This window comes from Ammospiza nelsoni, chromosome 5 (genome assembly GCF_027579445.1).
Source record: "Ammospiza nelsoni isolate bAmmNel1 chromosome 5, bAmmNel1.pri, whole genome shotgun sequence".
Classification (NCBI taxonomy): domain Eukaryota; kingdom Metazoa; phylum Chordata; class Aves; order Passeriformes; family Passerellidae; genus Ammospiza; species Ammospiza nelsoni.
The window spans coordinates 22,705,461-22,730,977 of NC_080637.1; the positions used below are offsets into that span (position 1 = coordinate 22,705,461).

Below are 25,517 nucleotides of genomic sequence, written 5' to 3' on the forward strand. Positions count from 1 at the left end.
TTTTGTGTTACAGTCTTGCCACTCACACAAAAAGTTTGGAACTTCCCATACAGAGAGAGATGACTACTGCCACATGGAAACATACTTTGTCTGCTGATTCATGCATTAAAAATCCCACAGTGGATAGCAAAAACCAGAAAATACTGAAAAAGACTCAGATTAAAGGATATCTTTGCATAATCCTTAGGAATTTTTCATGGAGGTATTTTTCACTAATGGATTAAAAGAATAATTTCTAGTTTAAGTATTCTTGAATGAATTGTCTTGAATGTAATACTGTCTTGACACTGGTCAAATACATACATAACTTCTAAACACAGAAATCTTTTCTGTCTCTCATAAAGACATACCAAAAAATAAACCTTTGAAGCTGATTAGGCAACAGTGCAGAAAATAAAACTCAAAGAGAAACAAAATAAGGAATTCACATTTTTAACCGATGTTTGGTTAGTTCTAATACATATTGATTTATGTGTCCTTAATTTTTAATTATACAGAGAAAGCACTAAGCAAAACAGAAATCCCTTTTTCTTCATGCCAAATAAAGGAGGAGGAACAAACAGGGGAAAAGAATTACATCAGGTATGTAAGAATTATGCTTTAAAAGGAGTGCAGAAACCAGTCAAGCAGAACCCTGACAAAGCTGCTGGAGTAATTTTACATGAGTAAACTACCATGTAACTGCCTGTTTCTTTGGCAAAATGTGCATGTAATGAGAAATGGGGCTGACAGAGAGGCCAAACCACTTATACGAGAATATGAGAGGTGGACATGAAGAGGATTAATGAGCAATGGGCAGATGAGCCTGAGAATACTCTCAGAATTCAGCCAATGCAAAATCTGACACTGAAATAAAACGAACTGAAATCTCCTATGGTTGCATCGGGTGTAGGAGTGAGAACAATGCCAGATCTCCAAGATTTGGCTAATATTTTAATTCTACCTCTAGCCCCTGATGTCACACAACCACACGAGCAATTTCAAAACTTTCCTTTAAAGGAGGTTTCTTACCTTATACTTCTACAAGTAATCGTATTTAAAATAGCAAATGGTCAACAGCCTCTAAACACAATAATCAAACTCAAAATGTAAATTTTTAAGTCTCATGGTTTTATATTGTATTTATGATATATAGCCTCCTATTTATATTTTTCTTTCTTTTACTGTACGTATTTTGAAATGCTGAGAGGTACTTGAGATGCTAAATGAGCACTCAGTACCTCAGCTTACAAATGTACCAGTCCATCATGAGGAATGACTGGTTTATGTTGTTTTGGTGGGCAGCTGGCTGGCACAGCCAGATGAACTCTGCTTTTTTTTGCACAGTTTGAAACTGTGCTGTGCTACTCACTGACAGGAACTGCTAGATCATTGACAGGGCTCTCTCCTGCTTCAGGTGCCACGGGCTCTTATAAAAAACATAGTACTCTACAATTAAAAAGAAAGTAAAAACCACCAGAAAAATAGGTTGGCCTTTTGCTCCCACATTGGAAACATTTTTCAGGATTCCACTATTGTAATCACAGAATCACAGAATCACTAGATTGGAAGACACCTTCAAGGTCATAGAGTCCAACCCACGCCCTAACACCTCAACTAAACCACGGCACTGAGTGCCACATCCAGTCTTTTTAAAACACATCCAGGGATGGTGAGTCCAGACTCCACCACCTCCCTGGGCAGGCCATTCCAGAACTTTATCACTCTTTCTGTAAATAACTTTTTCCTAATATCCAACCTCTATTTCCCTTGGCACAGCTTGAGACTGTGTCCTCTCATTCTGTCAGCTGCTGCCTGGAGAAAGAGACCAACCCCACCTGGCTACAGCCACCTTTCAGGGAGTTGCAGACAGTGATGAGGTCACCCCTGAGCCTCCTTTTCTCCAGACTAACACCCCCAGCTCCCTCAGTCATTCCTCACAGGGTTTGTGTTCCCAGCCCCTCTCCAGCCTTGTGGCCTCCTCTGGATGTGCTCCAGTGTCTCAACGTCCTTCCCAAAGGAGGGAAGGGGCCAGAACTGGACACAGCACTTGAGGTGCTGCCTCACCAGTGCCGAGTACGGGGAAGGATGAGCTCCCTGCTCCTGCTGGCCACACCATTCCTGACACAGGCCAGGATGCCCTTGGCCTTCTTGGCCACCAGGGCACACTGCTGGCTCATTTTCAGCTGGCTGTCAACCAGCACCCCCAGGTCTCTTTCTGTCTGGGCACTGTCCAGACACACCGTCCCCAGCCTATAACATTACAGGGGGTTATTGTGGCCAAAATGCAGGACTTGGCACTTGCACTTATTAAACTTCATCTGCCCATCTATGCAACTGTTCCCGGTCTCTCTGCAGAGCCATTGTACCCTGCAACAGATCAACACACGCTCCCAGCTCAGTGTCATCTGCAAATTTACGATGACAGACTCAATACCCTCATCCATGTCATCAACAAAAATATTGAACAGAACAGGCCCCAGCACAGACCCCTGAGGGACACCCCTCGTGACTGGCCCCCAGCTGGCTGCAGCACCATTCACCACCACCCTCTGGCCATCCAGCCAGTTCCTAACCCAGTACAGAGTGCTCCTGTCCAAGCCCTGGGCTGCAGCTTTTCCAGGAGTGTGCTGTGGGAGACAGTGTCAAAGGCCTTGCTGAAGTCCAGACAACATCCACAGCCTTCCCCGCATCCACCGGGTGGGTCACTTGGTCACAAAAGGAGATCAGGTTGGTCAAACACGACCTACCCCTCCTAAACCCACCATGCTGGCTGTGTCTGACACCCTGGCCATCCTGTAAGTGCTGTGTGATTACACTCAGTATAAACTGTTCCATAACCTTACCCAGTACTGAGGGCAGGCTGACAGGCCTATAATTACCAGGATCCTCCTTCCCACCTTTTTTGTGAATGGGCGTCACACCGGCCAGCTTCCAGTCACCTTGAACCTCACCAGTGAGCCATGACTGTTGGTAAATGATGGAGAGTGGCTTAACAAGCTCATCTGCCAGCTCCCTCATCACTCTGGGATGGATCCCATCTGGGCCTATAGATTTATGAACATCCAAGCGTCTCTGCCTGCCTCCTCTTGGATAACAGGGGGACCATTCTGCTCCCTGGCACCATCCACCAACCCAGGAGGACAGCTGTCCTGAGGACAAGCCATCTTCCCACTAAAGACTGAGGCAAAGAAGGTGTTAAGCACTTCTGCCTTCTCATCTCCAGTTCCCTCCCATTCAGTAGAAAACAAAGGCTGGTCTTACCCTTCCTTTTGCCATTAATACATTTGTATAAACATTTTTTATTATCTTTTACAAAAGTTTCCAAATTAAGTTCAAACTGAGCTTTGGCCTCCCTGATTTTTTTCCTACATACCCTAGCAATCCCCTTAAATATTTCCTGAGAGACCTGACCCTCCTTCCAAAGACAATTGGAAGGAGGGTCAGGTCCCTCTTTTTATTCCTAAGTTCCTTTGAAACTTCATTGCCCATCCAGGCTGGACGTTTGCCTCATCAACTCATCTTTCAGCACACAGGGACAGTCTGCTCCTATGCTCTCAAGATCTCTGTTTTGAAGCATGCCCACTTTTCCTGGACTCCTTTGTTTCTAAGGGCTGCTTCCCAAGGAACTCTGAATAAGTCTCCTAAATAGGCCAAAGTCTGCCCTCCAGAAGTCCAATGTAAAAATCTTATTGATCTTCCTCCTGATTTCACTAAATATTGAGAACTCTGTAATTTCATGATCACTATGCCCCAAGTGGTCTCCAACCACAACATCTCCCATCAGCCCATCTCTATTTGTTGTCCCTCCCCTGGTGGGTTCACTCACCAGCTGTAACAAAAAGGTGTCCTCCACACACCCTAAGAACTTCCTGGACTGCCTATTTTTTGCTGCATTAAGTTCCCAGCAGATGTCTGGTAGGTTAAAGTCACCAACAAGAACCAAGGGCTGGTGATCCTGAAACATTCTCCAGCACTCTCCACCTTATGGAATAAGCTATCCACTTCTTCCTGGTTGGGTGGACGATTACAAACTCCCAGCAGCATGCCAGCATTGTTGGCCTTCCCCTTAATTCTTACCCATAGGCACTCCATCCAGTTTTAATACCCATGGCATCAAAATGCCCCTAAATAAAGGGCTACCCCTCCAACTCTTCTCCTTTTCCTGTCTGTCCCGAAGAGCTTGTAGCCATCCAGTGCAGCACAACAGCTATGTGAGTCATCCCACCATATTTCTGTGAGGGTGACCATGGCTTCCAGCTCCTCTTTTTTGTCACCCATGCTGCATGCATTGGTATACACACACCTCAGCTGGGGTACTGATTTCACCCCTAAACCAGGCTTACCACCCTTGGGCTTGCTTCCAGACAGCCCAGCTGCATCTCCTTTCCCCTTCAAACCTAGTTTAAAGCCCTCTCAATGAGTTCCACCAGTTTATGAGCTAAAATCCTTCTGCCCTTAACAGAGAGATTGAGCCCATCCAGTTCCAGCAGGCCAGGTGCCAAAAAAGTTGCCCCACGATCAAAGAACACAAAAGTCCACTTATGACACTGATCCTTGAGCCACTTGCTGATAATGTGAGCTGTCCTATTCCTTTCATAGTTTTTCTCTGCCACCAAAGGGACTGAGCAGAACACTACCTGTGCTCCTGCCCTATCAACCACTTGACCCAGTGCCCTAAAGTCCCTTTTAATTGCCCTGATGCTCCTCTTTTCAATCTCATCACTGCCAGCCTGGAGTTTCAGCAGTGGGCAATAATCAGAGGATTGAATCAGCCCAGGGAGTCTCTTGGTAATATCCCATAACCTGACCCCAGGGAAGCAGCAGACCCTCGACATATGGGGCCCCCTGCTCCTTTCAGAAGGGAGTCACCCACTACAACCACCCTTCTTTTCTTTTTGATGTTAGAGATTGAAGCATAATTGGGAGGCTCACTGGGCAGATCATTTTCTTCTCCATCATCTGGCTGACCCTCTGGATTCAGGAGCTCATACCTATTCTGAAGTGGCACCTGGGTTGGTTTTATTACCTCCAGAGTAGGGACCTGTTTCCAATCCCCTCCATCCACAAGGTGTTCTACTGCCTGACAGTGGGAGGCATGGGAGTCCTCTGACTCCTGGTGGACCTCCCTCAAGGATGGAAGGGCTGAACTCCACCCATCTATTTCTGTTTAAATTTCTCTATTACACCTTAGTCTTTCAGCTTCCTCCCTAAACTCAGCCACCAGTGAAAGGAGATCATTCACCTGTTCACACCTCAGGCAGGCTTCTCCTGCAATGCCCCCTGGTACCACAGACAGGCTCAAACACTCCGCCACAGACAAGGGTCTGGACAGATGGATCCTTTTTGGAGGGTTCTATTTTGTTATGCACATTTTTACAAACTGCAGTCGTTCATCATGTAAAAACCATAACTAACAAAAAATCCAAAACCAACCAACTAACAAAACACAACAAACAACAAACTAAAAACCCCACTAGCAGGAAGAAACCGGCAGCCCTGCCTGCCCTCCCTGTGCGAACTGCTTTGCCATGTCCTCAGGGATGTGCCACACTCCTGTTTGCCCACTCCCATGATTAGGAACCTTTTCTGAGTTTTCAGTATAAATTTTCACATTGCCAGTTTACAGTCATTTGGGTTTTAGGGTTAGTGCTACCCTAAAACTTGTATAGGTATTCTAAAACCTTCTCTCATTTTTTTAACACAAACTTTAAGTGTGTTAGAAAAACCCCCAAAACCAACAGAAAGTCAGTTTTTCTGCAACATTGCAAGATAGATGAAATGCAAAGGTAGTGACCAAAACTCAAAGCTTTGAAGAAAGAGGTAGGCACAGATCACACAAGACTCTCCCCAACCTCTGTGCAAATGGCAGGTGCATGGGTTGTGTGGCCAGTGCACCATTTGGAATGGCACATCACAGACAACCAACTGGAGTGCTCCAAGAAGCTGGAAGAAGGCTCTTGGGCCACTCAGGAAGTCCCAGCCTGACATATTTGTTAGTAATCATACTTAGACATGCCTATCAGAATAAGACTTAACAAAAGGTACTGAAAGAACTAACTGGAATACGCTTGAAACTAAATGACTTTTCTAAATGACTAGAAATAGATCAAACACAGTTGGTCAGTTTGGGGATGGAGCCAGAAGAAAAATTGCCCAGAGCAATATTAGGTCCCTTTTATAAAGCCAGCTGTTACTCTGATCATTAGCTATTTAGTCTCAGCAAGCAGATGTTTTTCTTTTTGGGAACTTCTGCTGAAATTATGGACTTCAGCATATAAAGCAATTGAAGAATCAAGTCTTTTTTAAAATGCTGATTTTAAAGGCTTATTTTTTCCTCAAAATATTTGCTGTAGCTTTCAAAAAGCTTTCTGTTTCTTCAGTATATGCTGCCCCTGCAGAACATCACAGATTTATCTTTTTTAAGGATTTTTTTTAAGCTTTGAAAAATGGCATTATTTTTAGAAAAGTGTATTCTGAGGCATTATGATACAAACCAGTCTAAATCTCAATGAATTCAATAAATCCTTCCATTTTCTTTAGGAAAATATTTCATGTGGTTTGGATAGCTTATTAAAAAAAAATCTGTTCTAATTAAAGAACTTAGCATGACAAAAAAATTTTAAATTAGTCAGGAATTCTTTGTTACATTCTGTTACAGAATTTACAAAACTGTCTTTCACTAAGATACATTTGATGTTATTTATTTTTATACAACATTCTTAATTTATGGGATTTTGAAGACCAATTTTTTGTAACATGATTTTAACACAGTTAAAGTGCTTTTAATGTCTCTTATTTGTCCTTTTGATGTTACCATTTAACCTCTTCTTCCCTGCTTTACTTTTATCCTACCTCAGCAAACAGATAAATGAGGCAGTGAAGATGGATAACTTTTCAAATGTTATCTACTTTATATTTCAGCCTTCAGGTAATCCAATATTTAGCAGAAGTTTTTTGGCAATGAGGACGACAATTCCCAGCCAAATTACTAACAGATATAGTGCTCCTAAAAACTTCAAATGAAATCTCTCACTGGTCAGGTGAGAAGTCCTAGTAGCTTCATATAGAAATATAAGGTGCTGAATGCTACCTGCACATTAGGATATTTAATATTTCAATATCACAGAGAAAATTTCAAAGTAACTACATTCTTTACATTTAGTGAAATATAAAGGAAGTAAAAAACCCAAACATGTCACCTTGTATGTCTAACTGGATGCTGGAAAACTCTAGATAGTGCTTTTTATATGGCAAGTGGCCAAAGTACATCTAGCCTATTTTTTAGCAGCTGAATCTGAAACTGTGGGGCAATAGTTGTATTCAACAGCCTTGGCTTAGAAAAAAATTCAAGTGCAAGACAGCTTTAAGAGAATTACCCATTCCAGGCAATAGCAGCAGGCTCCAGGGCCTTGAAGTTCAGGCTGCTCCACTGCATCAGGTGATCTAAGCAGCTGAGTGCAGTGACAAGCAACTGGCTTGCCCAAGTGGTACCCAGCTCACCAGGACAGCTGATGTAAAATGCTGAGTTGCTGAAAAAAGAGTCAAGCTTTGCTCACCTTTGAGAGGTTAGTCTTTCAAAACTGCAACCTAGAGTTCCCTTCTTTGAATAAGTATCTGGAACTATTAAAGAAACGAGCAAAATCTGATCTTTTTCAGAGCACAACCAGAGAAAAGGCAGGGATAGTGATTTATGCATTGTATCCAGCAAGTAGATAATGAAATACTGAGTAGGAGGAGGCATAAGAACTCATACTTCCTGTCTTGCTGTAGCATCATACTAATTCAGAGTCCTTACTTCAGAAGCCTGAAGTGGATGCTTAAGGAACAGTGAGAAAAAGGCAAACTTATATGCTGGAAAATTTTCTTGCAAACTTTCCCAGGTTCCATTTCCAGCTCCAAAAACTCCTGAAATAGATGTGGTTTCCAACTGCTTAGCAACCTTCTTTTAAGATTTTGCCCAGAATCCTCTCAATTTTATTTTATTTTATTTTATTTTATTTTATTTTATTTTATTTTATTTTATTTTATTTTTTTAGTTTAGAAAAATAAACTTAATTGCTTCCTATTACACAAGAAGTATGAAAAGTCTTCTGATTTGACAAAGCCTAATGTTTGGAGACAGAAGACATGGTTCAAATCCCTTTATCTCAGATCAGGCCTGCTCTCTAGACTGTCTGGTTAAAAGGCTTTAGTGACTGGGCTACACAACCTGAGAAGGTGGCACAGCCACAACCTTGTCCTTTGTCCTGAACACAAGTAAGTAGCAACGCAGATCAAGACACCTGATTCTGTCAGCAGATATTTAAGGAAGCCTTACTGAATTAAGGTTCAGGAAAGTCACCTGAAAGGACATTTGCATGTAGATCCAATGATACTTCGGAGTGAAAGAGGTGCTGAGATGCACACAATAAGGTCAGGTAAGGCACATGCAGGAGAGGAACTGTAGCTGCCTGAAAACTTCCTGGAAGCCATCAAGGTACAAGCTGAGTCAGGGAAAATTTTTATTAAAATTTTGGGTTGAGACACCTGAGTTCCACAGGCATCCTAGTTCCATTGCCAAGCATTCCTGAGCAGATGTAGGATGGCACTTTCACCATCCTTGTGACTTTCACCACAATAATGAGATCTGAAATTAGCTAACTCAAACAATAGCTCCTGGGGTCTTCAAACAGTAATGAAAAATATTGATTTGTAGGGTGAAATATAACTACTTTCAATGGATGAATGAAAACCAAAGCCATATAGGGGCAATAGCAGTTTTCGAGAGACCTGCCTCATCTAGAATAATCTGACACTCTCACACACTGTCTGCTTTACTTAAAAAGTCTATTATTTCACCTCTATCAGATAGCACCATAATTACCAGGCAGTGATGCAAATAAACCCTCACCTTGTTTCTAAAATTTCCAGTTATTTCCAGTTTAGCCTCATGACTGAATGGACAAACATCAGTAATTTGTATTCGACAAGAAACCTGCACCACACCTTCCTACAAAAGTATTCTGCCGCCAACAGCTCCTCAACAACCTGCAGGAGCCAAGTTTCATTTATAGTCCCAGCCTCTTTGAAATATTTGCTATCCTTCATTTAGTGGATCTTGTTTATTTAATACTCTAAGTCCTTTTCTTCCTGTAGATTCATCTTTCTAATACAGAAGGCTTGACATGTATTCAGAAAGGTAACTTTTGTCTTTATGGGAAAAGAAGCTTATTGAATAGCCAAAGGATGTCTTGTACAGGAAAGCCACATAAATGGTGCAAGAAGCTGTGAGAACTGAGCTGTTAAATGGGAGCTGGGGGCTCCGGAACTGCCACAGACTTCCAGGCCCTACGGGGAATACTGAGAAGCACAGCACATTTGAAGAGGAATTGAAATTGTCAGGGAAAGAACAGAATCTGTTCACCCTTAAATTCCTAATTAGAGATCTCATAGTGGGAAGTGGCCACTTAAATGATGAGCACTGAATATCTAGGGAATAGCCTTCCTTAAGAAATGGGCAAGTGCCTATTTTCATAAATTAACATCCTAATTTACAATACACATTATAATGATAATATTTTAAGATTACCATCTTAGTTTTATACACACTATTTCATTTCTCTCCAGGAATCCAGATAAAAGAGTAAATTCAGAGAAGTAAGGCCAAATCCAGTTGAAAAAAAAACTCTCCTTATAAATTGTATTGATTCCATGTTGAAAACTACATAACTATTTTAGGTATGTCCTACAGATGACTAGTGTGCTAAGTAAATATTTGGCTAAACTGACATTCATTTTAAAATGCCATTAATTTTGTCACTTTTCATACCTGCCAAAATTTGACCCTAAAATAAATCCATACTGTATATTTAGATTTTGATACATATAAATAAATCTCTATGGTAAAAAAATGCATAACATATATATAGCCACAACATAGGTGGTTAAAGTAGAAAATAAATCAGTTCTAAAATTCTCAGTTTTTGTTTTAGCTCTTACATGTTAGATACGGCAGGATTAAATGTCTCCACAGGAGCTATGTATCATCATCCATAGGAACATATAATCTTAAAATAAAATGTGCTAAAGCATTTGAAGTAATACACATTAATATTACTGTGATGTAATTCAGTTTTAAGTGTGCCAAATAACTGGTCTACAAAAATATTTCCAAAAAAAGACATCAGTGCAAAAAAGAAGGATCTGATCCCACAGTCCTTTAATAGTCTAAGGGCTTACTTAATCCAAACGTGTGGACATGAGAATGAACACCAAGCGTGATTGGATTTGGGAAGCCAAAGGGATGCTCTGCTTCAGAGTCTCATAATTTTTCATAGTGGCCCTCCAGTAGAGAGTGCAGAGAAGTTGCTTTCATGTTGATAGTGAGGTGCTTGCTGCCCAACAGCTTGGAAATACTGCCCTGATGTCAGTTGTGTAAGAAAAATAAGATTATTTAGGGAATTATTACCATCTTTGTGCGTAAAGTCATGGCACAGGGATGCCAGAAACAAACTAAAAATAAGAGATCTTTTCTAGATAGTGAGAAATTAAACTGAGACACAACTAATTAAGCAATTCATAGATTAATGAGCTGCATTTTGAGAGGTAAAACCCTGGCTGAGGCTGGACAGTGACAGCAGTAAGATGCCGATTAGCTAATTCTAGAGATAGTTTTTACTTTATTTGGGGAAATTACCCATACATTTTGCTAAAGAAAGCATGCAATATTTTTAACTCTTGCCTAAATATTTACACTTCTTTTACCCAAATTTAACCACAATTACAGTCTAATTTGTTAAAATATGTTCCTTTTTCTATAAACATTTTCTTGCCTACACAGATTCATAAATAGTCTACTTATTGAAAAGGCTCCAGATATTATTTCCATAGGAACAATGCAACAAAAGGCACAAAAAGGACACACCTCATCGACTTTCAGGTTATATGGAACACATCAGCAAGCCAGGGCAGATTTTCAAAGAGTAGCTTCAGTCTGAGGTACACGCTGGCTGAAGATTACAGATTCATAAATTTCTCATTTAAAATAAAAATGTAAAAAAACAAGTGAATTGTCCATATAGGGTTGTTTTTTTCCCTTTAATCTCAGTAAAAGAAAGAACTTAGTAGGAAATCTCTAACCACACATTGTTTGTGTTCACAAACAATGGCATAGGATTTCTTATGAGCTCTTGTGGCTGAATAGCATCTCACTCCACAGGTTTCACTGGACTTCACTGAACAGCACTCACTGAGAGAACTCAGCTAATGCCCTGCTCCATAAATAATTACATCAGTACTTGATGTAATCAAGTTCCTTGGCCTCAGTAGCACTGTGAAGGAAGGTGCTGTCCATAACTCAGCAGGGATATTAGAATTAAGCTCCTAAGCATTTCTTCAGTAAGGCAAAGAATGAACTGTCACTGTCTTGTCATTCCCAGAACTTTCTGCCTCCATCTGCTCTAACAGTGAGGCTGACTTGGCTGCCTTGTCTTTTTTGGACGCATATGAGACAGATTTCCCTGATGAATCTCCCAATGTCAACAGCAATCTCCCAACCAGATTCCCTGGAAAGAACCACTGATAAAGCTCTGTACCAGACCAGCTAAGAACTCAACAACATTGTTTGAAACTACAAGCAAATGAGGCTGGGATCTCCATGTTGCCTAGCCTCACACTAATAAGCATAGGCTCCACAATGCAAAGGCAGATTGCCATGCTCTCCATCACCAATCCATTCACAGAGTCCTGGGTCTCGCTTCTTCTGCATCAGAAATATTTAATGGTAAGAGCCAATCCCATCCAGCTCTTCTCTCTCACCAAACACTTGGAACCATACATTGTGGTATGCAATAATTTATTTTATATTGTATGAAAAAAAAACATAGCGTATTTGTTACAGAGAGGTAATCCAACAGGAACATATTCAAATGAAATCTGATTAAAGCAATTTAATAGCCTGTTGAGGTTATTCATTCTTGGAAACAATCATAGTGTTGAACACACTGACAAGTCTAGCTCATCAGTCTTCAGAAGGATGCACCACTGCAACCAAATCAATCCATCACATCTAGAAAGGGGGTCCTCTCCAGGTCAGGTTTGAAAACAATAGTACATCTGTCTAGAGAAACAAAAAGTAGCTGCACTTAAATCTTGAGTGTGAGTAGAAAACCTTTTTCCATCCTGTCAGATCTTGTAAATTCATTAATATAGCATACATATGTGCAACATTATATTACATAAAACCAGCTTATTTCTAATAAGATGCTAAATGAAATTATTCAAAACAAATGAACAAAAAAGGTTGCAAAATTATGTTTATGTCTTGCATTGCTTCCAGTGTGATAGGATCACCTGAATAGGGAAGTTCTTTCCAAAATGTAATTGAGTTGTGTTACATTATGATGATATTATCATATACTTGATCTGTTCTCAAACATTTTCATATATCTGTAAAAGCACCTGCTAATTTTTTGTGTTTAAACAGACTTGGGAGTACATCTGATTTTAGGAAACAGGTTGTCAATGTAAGACATTATTAAAACTTATCAAAAGTTTTATAACAGACCATTCTTTGCCATAGTATAAGAGAATTATTTGAAGTAAGAGAATTGAAGTAAGCACCTTTTTTAGGTGCTGTTTTTAGGAATAGGTTAGTTTAAAAGTGACATTAAAATGTTATCAATGCCCTTACGAATATGATATATTTTAACTGAAAATCAGTTACATTCATGACATTTATAGTTAAATCATTCCACAGTATTTTCTGAAGAGGCAAAAATATTCTTCCCATAAAATAAAAAAAAAGTAGTTTTCCCTAACTAGCAGAACTTGGTACTAAATCAGAAGTGAAACCTAACCCCGATCTTTGTTTATAGAGCTGCATGGTTTCAGAAGCAGCTCCACCTATTGGGTGACAAATGTAGGTTAGTGACTACTTTGTCACCGCAGACCTATTGTAAGGCTGGTTTTGTACACAAGGCTCCCAAGCTCCCAAGTTCCTCATACTTAAATATAAGCAGCCAACTGGTATTTTCTAGTAATCTATTTAATTAGAACCTATAAATTCCAAACGACCATCCATCAGGATACAAACCCGACCACAAAAGCTGTTAGTGTTTATTTGATGAAGCACTTCTAACAGCGTTAAGTGACTCACACTGGTTATAATAACCATCTTATCATGTAACAGGGAACGGCATGATTTTTAGGATGCACTCCAGTTGCATAGGTCTGCACGAGCTGAAAGTGAATTTGGTTATGTAAGCAGTCCTACTAACATCTATATATGAATCCATATTCTGTATGCGGGGTCCCACGTGAATGACCGACTCATATTTTACACGGTTTAGGGCAACCCCTGACGTTACCCGTTCAGGGAGAACGAGTCATTTTAAAGCGAAATTTTGCACCATGCCCTTCTCTTCGAACAGTTCATGCGAGACCTTAAAGTAACATCTCACATCCCACGTCCCCGGAGATGATCGATATCAGCGCCGCTGGCCATGGATTTTCTCTCTCGCCCTGTCACCGGCGCACACCCGGTCCCTCCCCGCGGGTGCCGGACCGCGGCAGGGCTCGGCGGGGCACGCTGGGCAGCCGGGGCAGCGTGGGCTGGCGAGCCCCGCTCGGAGCAGCGCCGGCCGTGCCGTGGGTACCGCGCATCCTCGGGGCCCGGCGGCTGAGGTAAAGGAACAGGAGAAACGCTCCCACCCGTGGGGCTGACAGCGTCTTTTCGCGGTGTGGAACAGGCACGGACTGCGCCTGCATATCGGTGTAAAAGGGATCAGAGAGACCAAAAACCCACCGGAGCCCGGGGAGAAAAGTTGTTCCGAAGCCCGAAGATGAATTCATGTAGAGATCACTCACCCACTCTGATGATACAGATGAGCTGGATGCAGGCAGCCAAGCTCCCGAGAATGAGCATGTCCAAATCGTCCCTCGTCTCCTTCCGACTGCCTGTCTGCCTGTCCGGCTGTCTCAGCCTCCTGCCCGCCCGCCGGCCTCCGCGGGCTGCTGCGCCTCTCCCTCGCGGGGCTCCGGCTCCGCGCCGCGACCGCGCCCGGCGGCCGCCCCCACGCCGCGGGCGGGATCGGCGGCGCTGGGAGCTGGCGGGGCCGCGGCTCCGCTCAGCGCATGGCGGGGCCGCCAGCGGCTGCGGGGGAGCGCGGGCTGTGCGCTGTGCCCGGGCGGCTGCGAGTGCGCGGCTGTCCGCTTGATGTGTCTGTCTGTCGCGGCTGTTCGTGTGTCGTGTGGATATGTGTGTGTATGTGTGCGCGCCGGGTATGTGTGTGCGCACGGGGGGCGGAGACCGCGCTCCGCTGGGCGGGCGCGCACGTGTGCGCGCGTGTGAGAGCGTGTGGATATGCGAGTTTGTGTGTGTATGTGCGTGTGCGTGAGTGTGTGTGTGTATATTGTGTGTGTGAGAGTGTGGATATGTGAGTGTGTGTGAGAGTCTGTGTATGCGAGAGTGTGGATATGTGAGAGTATGTGTATATGTGTATGTGTATGTGTGTGTATATGTTTATGTGTGTGCGCACGTGTGAGAGTGTGTGTGTGAGTGCGTATGTGCGCGTGTGATAGTGTGTGTAGATGTGTATATGTGTGTGTGTGTGCGCGCTCGTGGGTGGGGGTGTGTGTGCGCGGCGAGTGAGTTGGTGCGCACTCGCAGGCGGGAGGAACAGAACCCTCTCCCCCCTCCGAAAAAGCAGGAGGGAGGGAACGGGGGCCTGGGGACGGAGTGGGGTTCACACGGCCGCGGGCAGAGCGTGGCCCCGGGGTCGAGGACTGGGACGCAGCTCCGGCGCTGGCGGAGGGAGAGCGGCCCCGCGCGGGAGCAGCCCCCCAGACAGCGCCAGCCCGCCCTTGCCTTGGGAAGAAAAGTTTATTTCTTTAACAAGATCTTTATAAGAGGCGGAGATATGGGGTGGCTCTGGGCTTCTTGAGGTCTCCGAGGTCAGCGAGGTGCGCGGCCGGCCGGCGCAGCCCGGAGCACACGGAGAGCAGCTGTCGGGAAGGACACAGATGGAAGCGGTGTCCCCGGGCCGTGGGTTCGGGGTTTGGGGCTCGGGGCCCGCTGCCGGCGCGCCCCGCCATGGGCAGCCGTGGGAACGGGCACGGGGCACGGCGGCGCTGGGAGCGGAGCCGCCTCCAAGGAGGTGCTGTTTGCCGGCTGCTCCCTGCCCCGGGAACCGGAGGGTTTGCGTGTTCCCTGGGAACTGGAGTGGCAGCGGGGGAAGGGGCTGGAGCCGCGGAATATCATTATCCGACGGAGAAGTGGGTCAGGGCGCGGGCACTGGCACCGTTTTTGCGGGAAGTCAAAACAAGACCAGGGAAAAAAAAAAAAAAAAAAAGCAAAACCCATCCAAACCAGAAGTGAAACGTGAAGGCAAAGAAACACCAGGTCCCGCGCATCGGGAAGCGCGGGCCGAGCAGCGGGCCGGGGGATGCAGAGCAGCACGCGTGGAGCGGGGCCCCAGCTGAGCCCCCCTGCCCTGCCCGCACCCCGACCCGGCGCGGGGGGCGCCCGGCCCTCCGAGCTGCGCCTGCCTTCCCACGGCCTGAGCTCTCGTGGGAAAGATAAGTGGGGGCTGGAAACACCGCTGACAAACACAAGAGATTTTGGGAGCGTTCGACGGTACACACGGTCCTCGGCTCCATCCCAGGCCCGCCGAAGCGCAGCCCAGGAGCCGTGTGAATGGTCCCTGTGTTTGTGATACTGTTTGCATCCGAGTGAAACGGCCTATTCTGCACGGATGTGATGCGACTTTTAATGGTGGGCAACTTAAGTGTAAAAACACTTGGTGCATTATAGGTACCCTACTCCACCGAGCCTCTCAGTCCTCAGGCACAGGGGCTGCATCTGCCAGCTTGTCCTTCAAAAAAAGACAGGAAAAAAAAACCCCAAAACCAAACGTCCTGTGTGTCTCTTATTTCAATTTCCACCTGCTCTGCCTGGCTTTTTGGGATGTTATGAGCTATCTTGACATTAAACAAAGCAGAAATTTCAGAGTGAACAAAAGTTATGAGAGAAAGTGCCAAGATGCTCAAGCAGTCAATTGTATTTGGAAAGCAGTTTGCAGGTGTGTCTTCTCATGCAAGGTCAGCATCTTCCAGGGTACTACAGTGTAAATACAATAGGGCTTGGTTCATTAGGAGAAAACTTGAATGACAGTTCATGTTAAATGGACTTTCAGCATCATGGGAAGAAACAAGCTTCATGTGCTGAGCTCCACCAATATAAAACTATTTTAGGACTGTCCTAAGGGAAAATGTTAAAGATTTTAATCAGCTGATTTTAATTTTATTGAATGAACCTAAATGCCAGGAAAAAGCTACAGTGATTTCCAAACCCATGCATAGACAAGCATGCACAAACACACTGATACACATATGGAAGACAAGATACTATATACAAATAGTTAATATATTTGAGATAAACTCCAGCTCCAACACCATTTTGCAACTGGCTTAGTTATTCAGTAGGAGTAAGAATAATACAACAATGCATAGCAGTATGCATAGGTATTATTGTAATATACAATATATTGTAATATACAATATATCATTGTAATGTACAGTATAAAGCCAGAGCTTGCAGTAATGCCTGACTCTCAGACTATACCTCTGCTTGGCTTCTCTCTCAAGATGATAGGTAGATGTAACTCGGTTGTGTTGCTTCTAAGTATGCATGAACTTGCAGCATCTTCTAGGTTCTTCCTCTACCCATGTTGGAACCAACTTTTGAGCAGTTTTTTTAATTGCCAGGTGCTCAGCTGTGGCCAGCTGCTCCCTGGTTTGTGACTGACAAGACTAAAGGACCTCCTCTTAACAGCTGCTAACATGATTAGCTGCCCAGGTATGTGCTGGAAAAGCTTTAGATAGGTCAGTGTATTTCTTTCTTACTGGTTCCTTTAAGAATTCCCTTTTATTTGTGCCATGAGTAAATTACCCATCTTGAACACGTCCACAATGAAGGGTAAGTACAGCATTCACAGAGGGCACTACTATTTCCTAGTTTTCCACAGTAAATTACTACACAGGGAAAATCTGGACTGATTCTGATTTTGAAACTGTCATGCTGACAGTTAGCTTTCAGTAGGTAATAAGATATTTTATGAGGTGAATGATAAACTTTTAAGACAGACCACCAGTGAATGTGTTAGACTCTCCATAATTTCAAACATTTACATCAAAATATAGTGTCCTTAAAGCATGGCCACAGATGCCTACAGTAAGCAACTAATCTGCAGTTTTATAGCCTATAATGCAGAGATAATTAGGATGGATTAGAAGGTTCATCTCTGGCCTTTCAGTGTGTGTGTGTATAGCTGGCCAGAATAAGAATTAAATTATAATATCCTGTTGTGATTATAATTTACAGCTGCTTTGAATGGGTGTCAGTGGTTTAGAAAATACACAGGACAGAGGCCAAGTTCTACAATTCCCTTCTGGTTCTTGAGCTGAGGAATGGCTGGGGAGAGAGCTGTCTATGGTGCAGGGAGCGCTTGGCTGTGGTAGGGTGACGCTTCATCTTTGCCTTAGCTGTCAGTTCATGATGTTTTAGCTTGTACTGTGACAAGCCAAATTCCCAGAAATTAGTTTGGAAATACACAAATGTGTAAAGAAAATAATTAACTAGCTCAAAACATGATTTGTATTACTGCTTCCTCTCTCTTTTCTATGAGGTATAAATAACCCAAAACATGTCACAGGAGCAACCAGATATGAAATGGACTTGTAGCTAACGTTACAGATTTCTGTTTCTTTAAAACTCACTATTCTTATTGATGACTTAGCAATGAAAATATGACTTATTTTCCTCACTATACTGTATAGTAGATATGTTGGAGATTTTAATAAAGTTTTTTTTTAGTACACAATGTTTCTACTTGTACTTTTAGGAAAAATAAGCAAATCTTGATGAGAAACTGTTCCCTGTTTAGTTACTGTTCAAAACTTTTCTCCTTTTGAAAGGCCTTTCCTTTTGTTTTCAAATTTCTTTAATGTTCAACTTTCTTTTCCCCCCAATCTTAAATATTTTCTTCAAATTGTCTCTTTTTATCAATTTCAGCATTTTGTGTCAGGCTAAATGAACTTTTTCTCAGTGTTGATACTGTTGTTTCCTTTGTATTGTGACAACCTTGTTAATTTCCAGAATGAGTCATTCCATAGTTCCTTCAGCTTTTAATTTTTTTTTTCTAGCTCTGAGTGTTTTATGGGTGTTTTTTCACAATAATGTCAGTTTCTTGTAGCATTATAGCATTATCTTCTTTTCTTGTTTTCATTTTCAATAATGTCTTTGATATTTGTCAAATCCATGTTTAGATTTACATGCAGCTTCTCTTCTCTTCTCTTCTCTTCTCTTCTCTTCTCTTCTCTTCTCTTCTCTTCTCTTCTCTTCTCTTCTCTTCTCTTCTCTTCTCTTCTCTTCTCTTCTCTTCTCTTCTCTTCTCTTCTCTTCTCTTCTCTTCTCTGGAGAAACCCACATTTTCATTCAAAATATTAAAAAGCTGTGTTAAAACGTGCTATCCTGTCACTACTATCATTGGGAATATCATTCAGTTACACGATACAAAATCAAAACCCAAATTCATTAGGAGTCATGCTGAAGTCAAATGTGTCAGATGTGTCAAGTTAAAATACTGGTTTTCTTCAGAGCACTTGGTTATTGCCATGGGTGTTTAATATTGAATGCCCCTTTACATGAAGAAGCATTAGCACAGAATCTCAAACTTTTGTTTTGGTAATATTAAGATACAAAATGAAAGTAAACCTACTATTTTTGTCTACTTCAATTTTGTTCAGCATTTTAGAGCTTCAAGTTTATTCAAAACCTATTAACAGGAAAATAATTTTTTTTCATATTTGAAATGAATTCCATTTTTGCACTCTACCAAGTGTTACTTTCATTTTTTTAATTGGGCTGAGGCATTATTTTCCCAATTCAACTGCCTCCAAGAACACAAAAAGACAAGAAAAATTATGATTTTAATGCCCTTTTTTGTCCCTTTCCTAAAAGAGAAGATGTAACCCAATTTGGTTTTCAAAGCTAAGCAAAACGGTAGTACATGTATAAATTTTCCTCTCAGAAAAAGATCAAAACTTGACAGTTTGACAGGAGCCAGGTGCCATCACAGCCTTGGAAGGGTTGTGTGAGAGACAAAGTCTATTCACATAATCTGATTTTATTATTTTACTTCCCTGTAAGAACCAGTTGAAAAAAGCTGAACTGTTAGATGCACTAAAAAAAGGAGGGTTTAAATCTGTTTTTTTAGACAGTTATCTGTCTGGCCCAGCCATGGAAAGGGCTTCAACACCATGTCTTCTGGCAAAGCAAAGCAAAGCAAAGCAAAGCAAAGGTTTATGGGCTAAAAATCTTGTATATTGCTTCCTCCCACCTTTACCATGTGATTGTGAAATAAACTCCACATCCCCCTACCAACTCTGTCCTTTTGGCAAAACTAGTCTCTGACTAGCTAATTCTTTATGTGCCAAAACAGCTGTTCTTTGTTAAGTCTGCTGAAGAATGACCTTCTAACCCCACTATGTATTGGAGCAGAGTGATTATTGAGTGTAGGGAGTAAGCAATGATGGACTGAAAGGCAAAATTTGAACATTTTTAATGTATATTTATGTACACACACACACACATACATACATGCATGAGCACTGAGTCAAATTTGTCTACATTTCCTTCTTACTTGTTTTTGGCTGTCTGATTTGTGATTTGTTTTTTGTCAGATTTGTGATTTGTTTGATCACAATTTACCTCTCTGTTCTGTGGCACTCAACACTACTACTCGACTCCCACTGCTGCTACTCAACACCTCTTATGAACAAGTGTTTCCAACATATTTATTGAAGGTTGATTCTGTCTTTTCTACACAGAACCTCTCTGTAAAGGAAGATGCACCCCTGGCTGAGTTTCTGACTGTATTTTCATCTCTGTGGGAGCCATGGCCATGTTGTAAAAATGTTCTTAGTCCACTTGCAAATCTCTTCCTATGTTCTAGACTAATGGATATGCCTCTAGGGACATTTGGTTATCTTCCATTCTGCTATGGAGCAAAGAAATGGAAGGAGGAAATGAAAATAATATTTCATGCTCCTGTTTTAACATTCCTATTAATTTCTGCTCAGATTCTTAAATGTAAAACTGGGAACAGAAAGTACAGCTTTGACCACACTGTCATATCATCCCACTGCCTGGTTACCTGTTAGCAACACAGTAGTTTCCCACAGAGACAGATAAGGCTGGATCTAAATCCTGAAATGATAAAAGAAGAGTGAGCAGGAGTGAATTATTTAACATCCACTTCCCTCCCAGTCTCCAAACACAAGGTAATGTGACCTCCTGGGACGTTTAACTTTTGCTCAACTTTCTATGGAAGGCCAGGTCTGCCTTGCTGCTGGGGACAGTGGCAGTGTGCAGAGCTCTCCCAGCCCCCTGCAGCCTACCCAGGCCCTTCACTTTGAGACACACAAGGCACCCCCTGTCCTTCATGTCAGCCAAGCAGTGGGCTGTGCCTGCAATTTCACCCCTTCTCCTCCTGCTCTCACTGCTGGTATAGCTGTCATTGCAGAGTGGAAAAAGGCATTTTCTGTGCCAGTGAAGAAAATTCTCTCCGTCAGTAACTGCAGAATAAGGCACTGTTTTCAGTGCTGTTGATGATTAAAAGGCTCTTTTTCTGCTGCCTACTTTTAAAGAGAATGTACATCCTGGCAGGAAATTTGGACACACAAACCCCAAATGTATACCTTCAAAAACATCAATCCAAAATGCAAAACTCCAGTGCATGCTTAAGTTATGTATTAAAGGCATGCATATACTCAAACAGTTGGTCATGCAGAGTAAACCCCATTCCTATATATGCAGCAGGCTTCAATGAAATCCCATTTAATGGCAAATAATAAATAAAGAAATAAATCTTCCTGGAACAAGCCATTAAGCTGAGATCTACTAGGTCAATTCAGCCAAAAGCAAGCTGGCATATTCACAGACCTTACCAAACAGTTTTTCCTATGCTGATGTCACATTTATCTTTTTTTTTTTTTCTCTTTTATTTATGAATCTGGTGGCATTCTTCTTACAGCAAGTGCTGACCTACAACCACAATAGATATGAACTCCCTGGAACAATTTATCATAATCATCATGCTCCGGTAAACATTGTTGATGGTGCTGCACAGAGCAGTTTTCAAATAATGCGTATTGAATGGTAGGAATCGTTTACTGCTGGAAAATGAAGCATGGGAAGTTTTCTTCCTTAAATGCATGTTTATAATTTTATTCCTATTTTTTTTCCTTATAGCAAATTGAAGCACATTTGTAATATATGTTTCAATTTTAGCTGGAATAAGAAGATAAATAGATTATGGAAATAAATTTGCATATTATGACTGCTATTATTTTCATCGTTTTAAAATATAAGTATGTTTGAAATCTATTATTCAACTGGGGATAAAAATACACAAAATGGCAACAGAAGTATACTGAGATGCCATAGCCCATATAAAAAATAGCAGCTATTTGTCAGTATTCAAGGTATCCACAAAATAAATTCACATCTCCTCCTTCTTTTGACAGTACCACATTTTGCTACTTCATTGATAGGAAAAATAAACAGAGGCAGACCTGTTGGATTCTAGTACATGGAAACAAAATGCCCAAGTTTCCCAATTAAGGAAAGGAATAATTAAACAATGTTCCTTCTTAATTCTAAAAGCATTTCTGGCAGTCATTCCATTGTAAAGACTTTCAGGATCTCAGAACCTCTGTTGTAGAAAAAGAAACTTCTGATATTTGAACAAAATAATATCAGAAAACATAGACTTATCTTAGTTTGCTACTAAAACTGCAGAGCTACCTATCAACTGTGGTAACTGAAGTAGAAAAGAATTTAATATATAAAAATACATATGGGACATGTATAGAAAAGAATTCTATATCTTAAAGGAAAATTATGAGATCTGAGATTGCTCTTGCCAATCACTATTTGCTTTGGGGTTATGATAGACAGTTGTATGAAGAGTCTTGCTCAGTACTTGATAGATGTCAAAAATTGGCAAAACTATCCTTACTAGAGAATAAAACAGAGAACATCATTACTTATGTAATTCTATAAATTCTCTCCTTGGTTGATGCTTCTAATTATGACCGAAAAAAAGTTCTCCTTAAAAACTCCTTAGGTTCTGTTTGGGTTTTTTTTTTCCTCACCACACACTTTCAAATACCAAAATTTTCTTCTCTTAAGAGCAGCAACCTTCTCCAAAGAGCACCTCAAAGATGAGGTGAGATGGCTTCTATGTTTAGGGAACAAGAAGGAATACATTTGAGGGGAAAATAAAAGAGTCTGAGATTCCTCATTCTGGAAGAGAGAGACATCCCATGACCAAGGTCTGTAGAACCAGATCAGACCATGGAGAGCAAAGATGGGAACTGCTCACTTGGCCAACAGGAAGAACTGCTGGCAGCAAATGAATCCAGTGTGAGCCAAGTTCGAAAAGACTCCAACCCCAAAGTTCTCTCAGTGATTAGATTCAGGCCTGTGAAAATCCTTGGCAACGGTGTTCTGGTTTCAAATGTATTGATGAGAGTTCAAGGACTGACCAACAAGAGTTTAGAAGGTTACTAAATGTTCATGGACCATCAGCCTTAGTAAATCTGAACTCAGGATTCATCAGTGGTTGCAGGTTACCTGGGGGAAGCATTGTGTACCAGTCCTCTTTTCCTCTTTTGTGGGGACCTCCTAACCCCTGGAGAAAGAAGAGTTACTTTCTCTGAGCCAAGTGACACTTTTGGATTACATTGTTATAGGTTCACTCTTAGCAGACAGCTGAGACCTTTAGAGGTCTTGATGATGATGGGTGTGGCCCTGGTTGATGACAGAAACTATGGTGTATTTTAATATGCTGGGATAAAAAAAAATGGTGTTTACCATCAAAATATTCTGACTGCAATAAAAGGGTGTGCCATTAGATTATGCTTTTATCAAATGTCATTTGCTCAGTTTGAAATGTATCTGAAAAATGTAAACATGTCCATGGAACTAAATTACAGGAAAAGCTAAATCCTTAAGTAAGTTTTATCATTACGGTAAGGATTAGGGACCAAGTGAAAAGCTAAGCAGCCTAGTGTAAGGTATGCAGGGAGATGACAGAGCCCTGGCTTGAGGTTCAACTAATTGAATGTGGCCCAAGGCATTTTCTTGTGGGACATAATGAGCGGCAGAGTGAGAAGCTGTCAGAAGTTAGAAGTAGTACTGCAAAGGTTGGCTGTTTCACAGTTGGTTAAGGGTAAGTTGCATGAGTTGAGGGCTGACCAAAATTCACAGTAATTGGTGGGCAATAGTGGCCTCTTTTGGAGAGAGGAAATCCTAATGTCAGCAGTGCCTAGGTAACAGTATCAATAAATTTTTGTAAGGTCAAGATTACCTAGGTAACTATCAAAACCAGCAAATTTCAATACATATATAGTAAAATTGGGACAAATGGGGAAAAATACCTGAGGGTTGGTTTATTGTCTAGAGGAAGGCCAGAGAAGAAAGGAAAGGATCGAGGAGGGTGGGGGAATGTGCTTGGGAAAATACTGTTGAGGAGCATGAACATGCTTGCATGTGTGAGCAGATAGTTGGTCAATATGTATTTTTTCTTTGTTCAAGCTGACTGAAACATTCCCAGTTCGCTTTATGAATCAGCAGAAGTGTGTGAAGACCCATAGGATTTCCAGGATTATGACTTCTATTGTGATCTTTCACTGTTTTGAAATATTGCATAAAATGATTTGGGCAAAAAATTGGAGTCAATCCTTAGTGCCAGATTACTTTATTTCATCCTACATCAGTAATCTTCCTTGTTTTGTAGTTATCCTTGTAAAACCCATGCTGAATTCTTGGTTCTGTTGTTCTGTGTTGTATTGTCTTGATGGGGAGGTTATATTTTGCAAGAAAAGACATGTAAATGTAAGGGCCTCTAATATGACTGTGCTCCAAATACAGGACAAGGAGAACTGGCCAAATATCTGTGGTTTTTCTGACCAAGTATCACTGAATGCTTTGCAGGACATGTTGGATATCTCTCTGAGTGCCATTACAGGGCTCAATTGGGATTTGATTGTGAGAACTTAGAAAACATACATGGAGACCTCTGAGGGCTCAATCCAAGTTCCTAAATATGGGCATTTATGCTATTTGAGAATCTGAGAACCTCAATGACCTGCCCACTGTTCTGTTAGATTGGCCTCAGGACTTGGATGAGACTTACAGCTGTAAGCATGAAACTTATTCATAAAGCACCTTGAGTGTGATCAGATACATGGGTACATGTGCTCAGTTATCATCTTCAAGCTGGATAGTCTCCCTGGTTTGTCACCTTCCAGGAACTGCTAGGAGCTAAATCCCCAAAGGAGTGTTAGTGCATGGGTGTTGAGTTTCATCCCATATCGCCTTCAGGTGTCTGGCTGTTGGAGAAAGATTCATGGGCTGAGGTAAGTTCTGCACCTCTCAGAGGTTAGGGGTGGACAGATATTCCCTCTTGCTCCAAGTAAGTACCTAACCTCCCTGCAGGACTGACTGGCCTGTTGTCCATGCACAGTTAAGGATGCAGTCCTTCCATGAGCTTAGGAACATGCGTGCTTCTATTTGGCCTTCTCCTTCTTCCCTGGTGGAGATGAGGAGGTATCTTTCATCCTGCTGTGGTCTTAGTAGAGCAGGATTTGGGCACTTGTAAGACAGCTGGGAGAGAAAGCAGGTAGTCTGATTTAGCCAGAAATAGGAGGATGGAGGAAAGGCAGACTTTCTGCACTGTGCAGTTTGGGGACTAACTGTGTAAATGCTGTGTGTGGGGAAGGGGATCTACCCTGTATGAGAGTGGAAACTGAGATGTCATCAATGAGATGACAAAGATGTGCTGGGGAAAAAAAAAGATGTGATACTTTAAAGGAAAAGGAGTGAGAAATGGGCTATTCTTGGACTTGGAGCAGAGAAGCATAAAGTTGTCTACTTAGGTGGTAAAAGAAATTGACTGCTTGTAGCAGAGGTGAACAAAGGTCCTACAAACAGATCTGGCCCCATGGCTGCCAAGGTTTAACTGTCTTGTCTAAGTCATCTCTCAAGGAACAGACAATTAGCTCACTTCTGGAAAGAGCTGAAGGGGGAAATTGCTGCTCTTTGTGTCCTAGCTGAAGTTCTCACATAGGCAATAGTAGGAAACTCAGGTCCTCCATTACTTTTGCAACATTTGCTGCCTCTTCACTGCCACAGCCTGCCTGAAGATCCTGAGACCCATTAAGTTGCATGAGTGGTTTTGTGGGTTCTACTCCAGTGTTTTTCTACTGTACAGGTTTCTGTCTGCTCAGGGGAGATACCACTGCTAATCTGCTCCCATGGGGATTTTTGGAGACAGCTCAGTAACAGTATTTCAGACAAACACAGCCTGTGCAGCACTTAGTGTCGTTTGTGGCAACTCCAAGCTCTATTTAGATTAAAGTCTTTGTGAAAAGGAAGATTATTATGAAGATATTATACCCATATCTAGGATAATTATATATGAAAATAGGAA

The 25,517-nt window shown here is 41.9% G+C and overlaps 1 protein-coding gene across 8 annotated transcripts in view; it reads right to left on the reverse strand.

The window, feature by feature from the left end:
* The window catches only part of PTPRZ1 (protein tyrosine phosphatase receptor type Z1), a 133,864-nt gene extending 119,923 nt beyond the window's left edge, over positions 1-13,941 (reverse strand). For all 8 annotated transcript variants that reach the window (XM_059471931.1, XM_059471930.1, XM_059471929.1 and 5 more), the window contains exon 1: positions 13,828-13,941. In XM_059471931.1, the coding sequence (XP_059327914.1) occupies positions 13,828-13,885 (58 nt within the window). In that variant the 5' untranslated portion in view covers positions 13,886-13,941. The remainder of the gene's footprint in view (positions 1-13,827) is intronic.
* Positions 13,942-25,517: the final 11,576 nt, after the last annotated feature.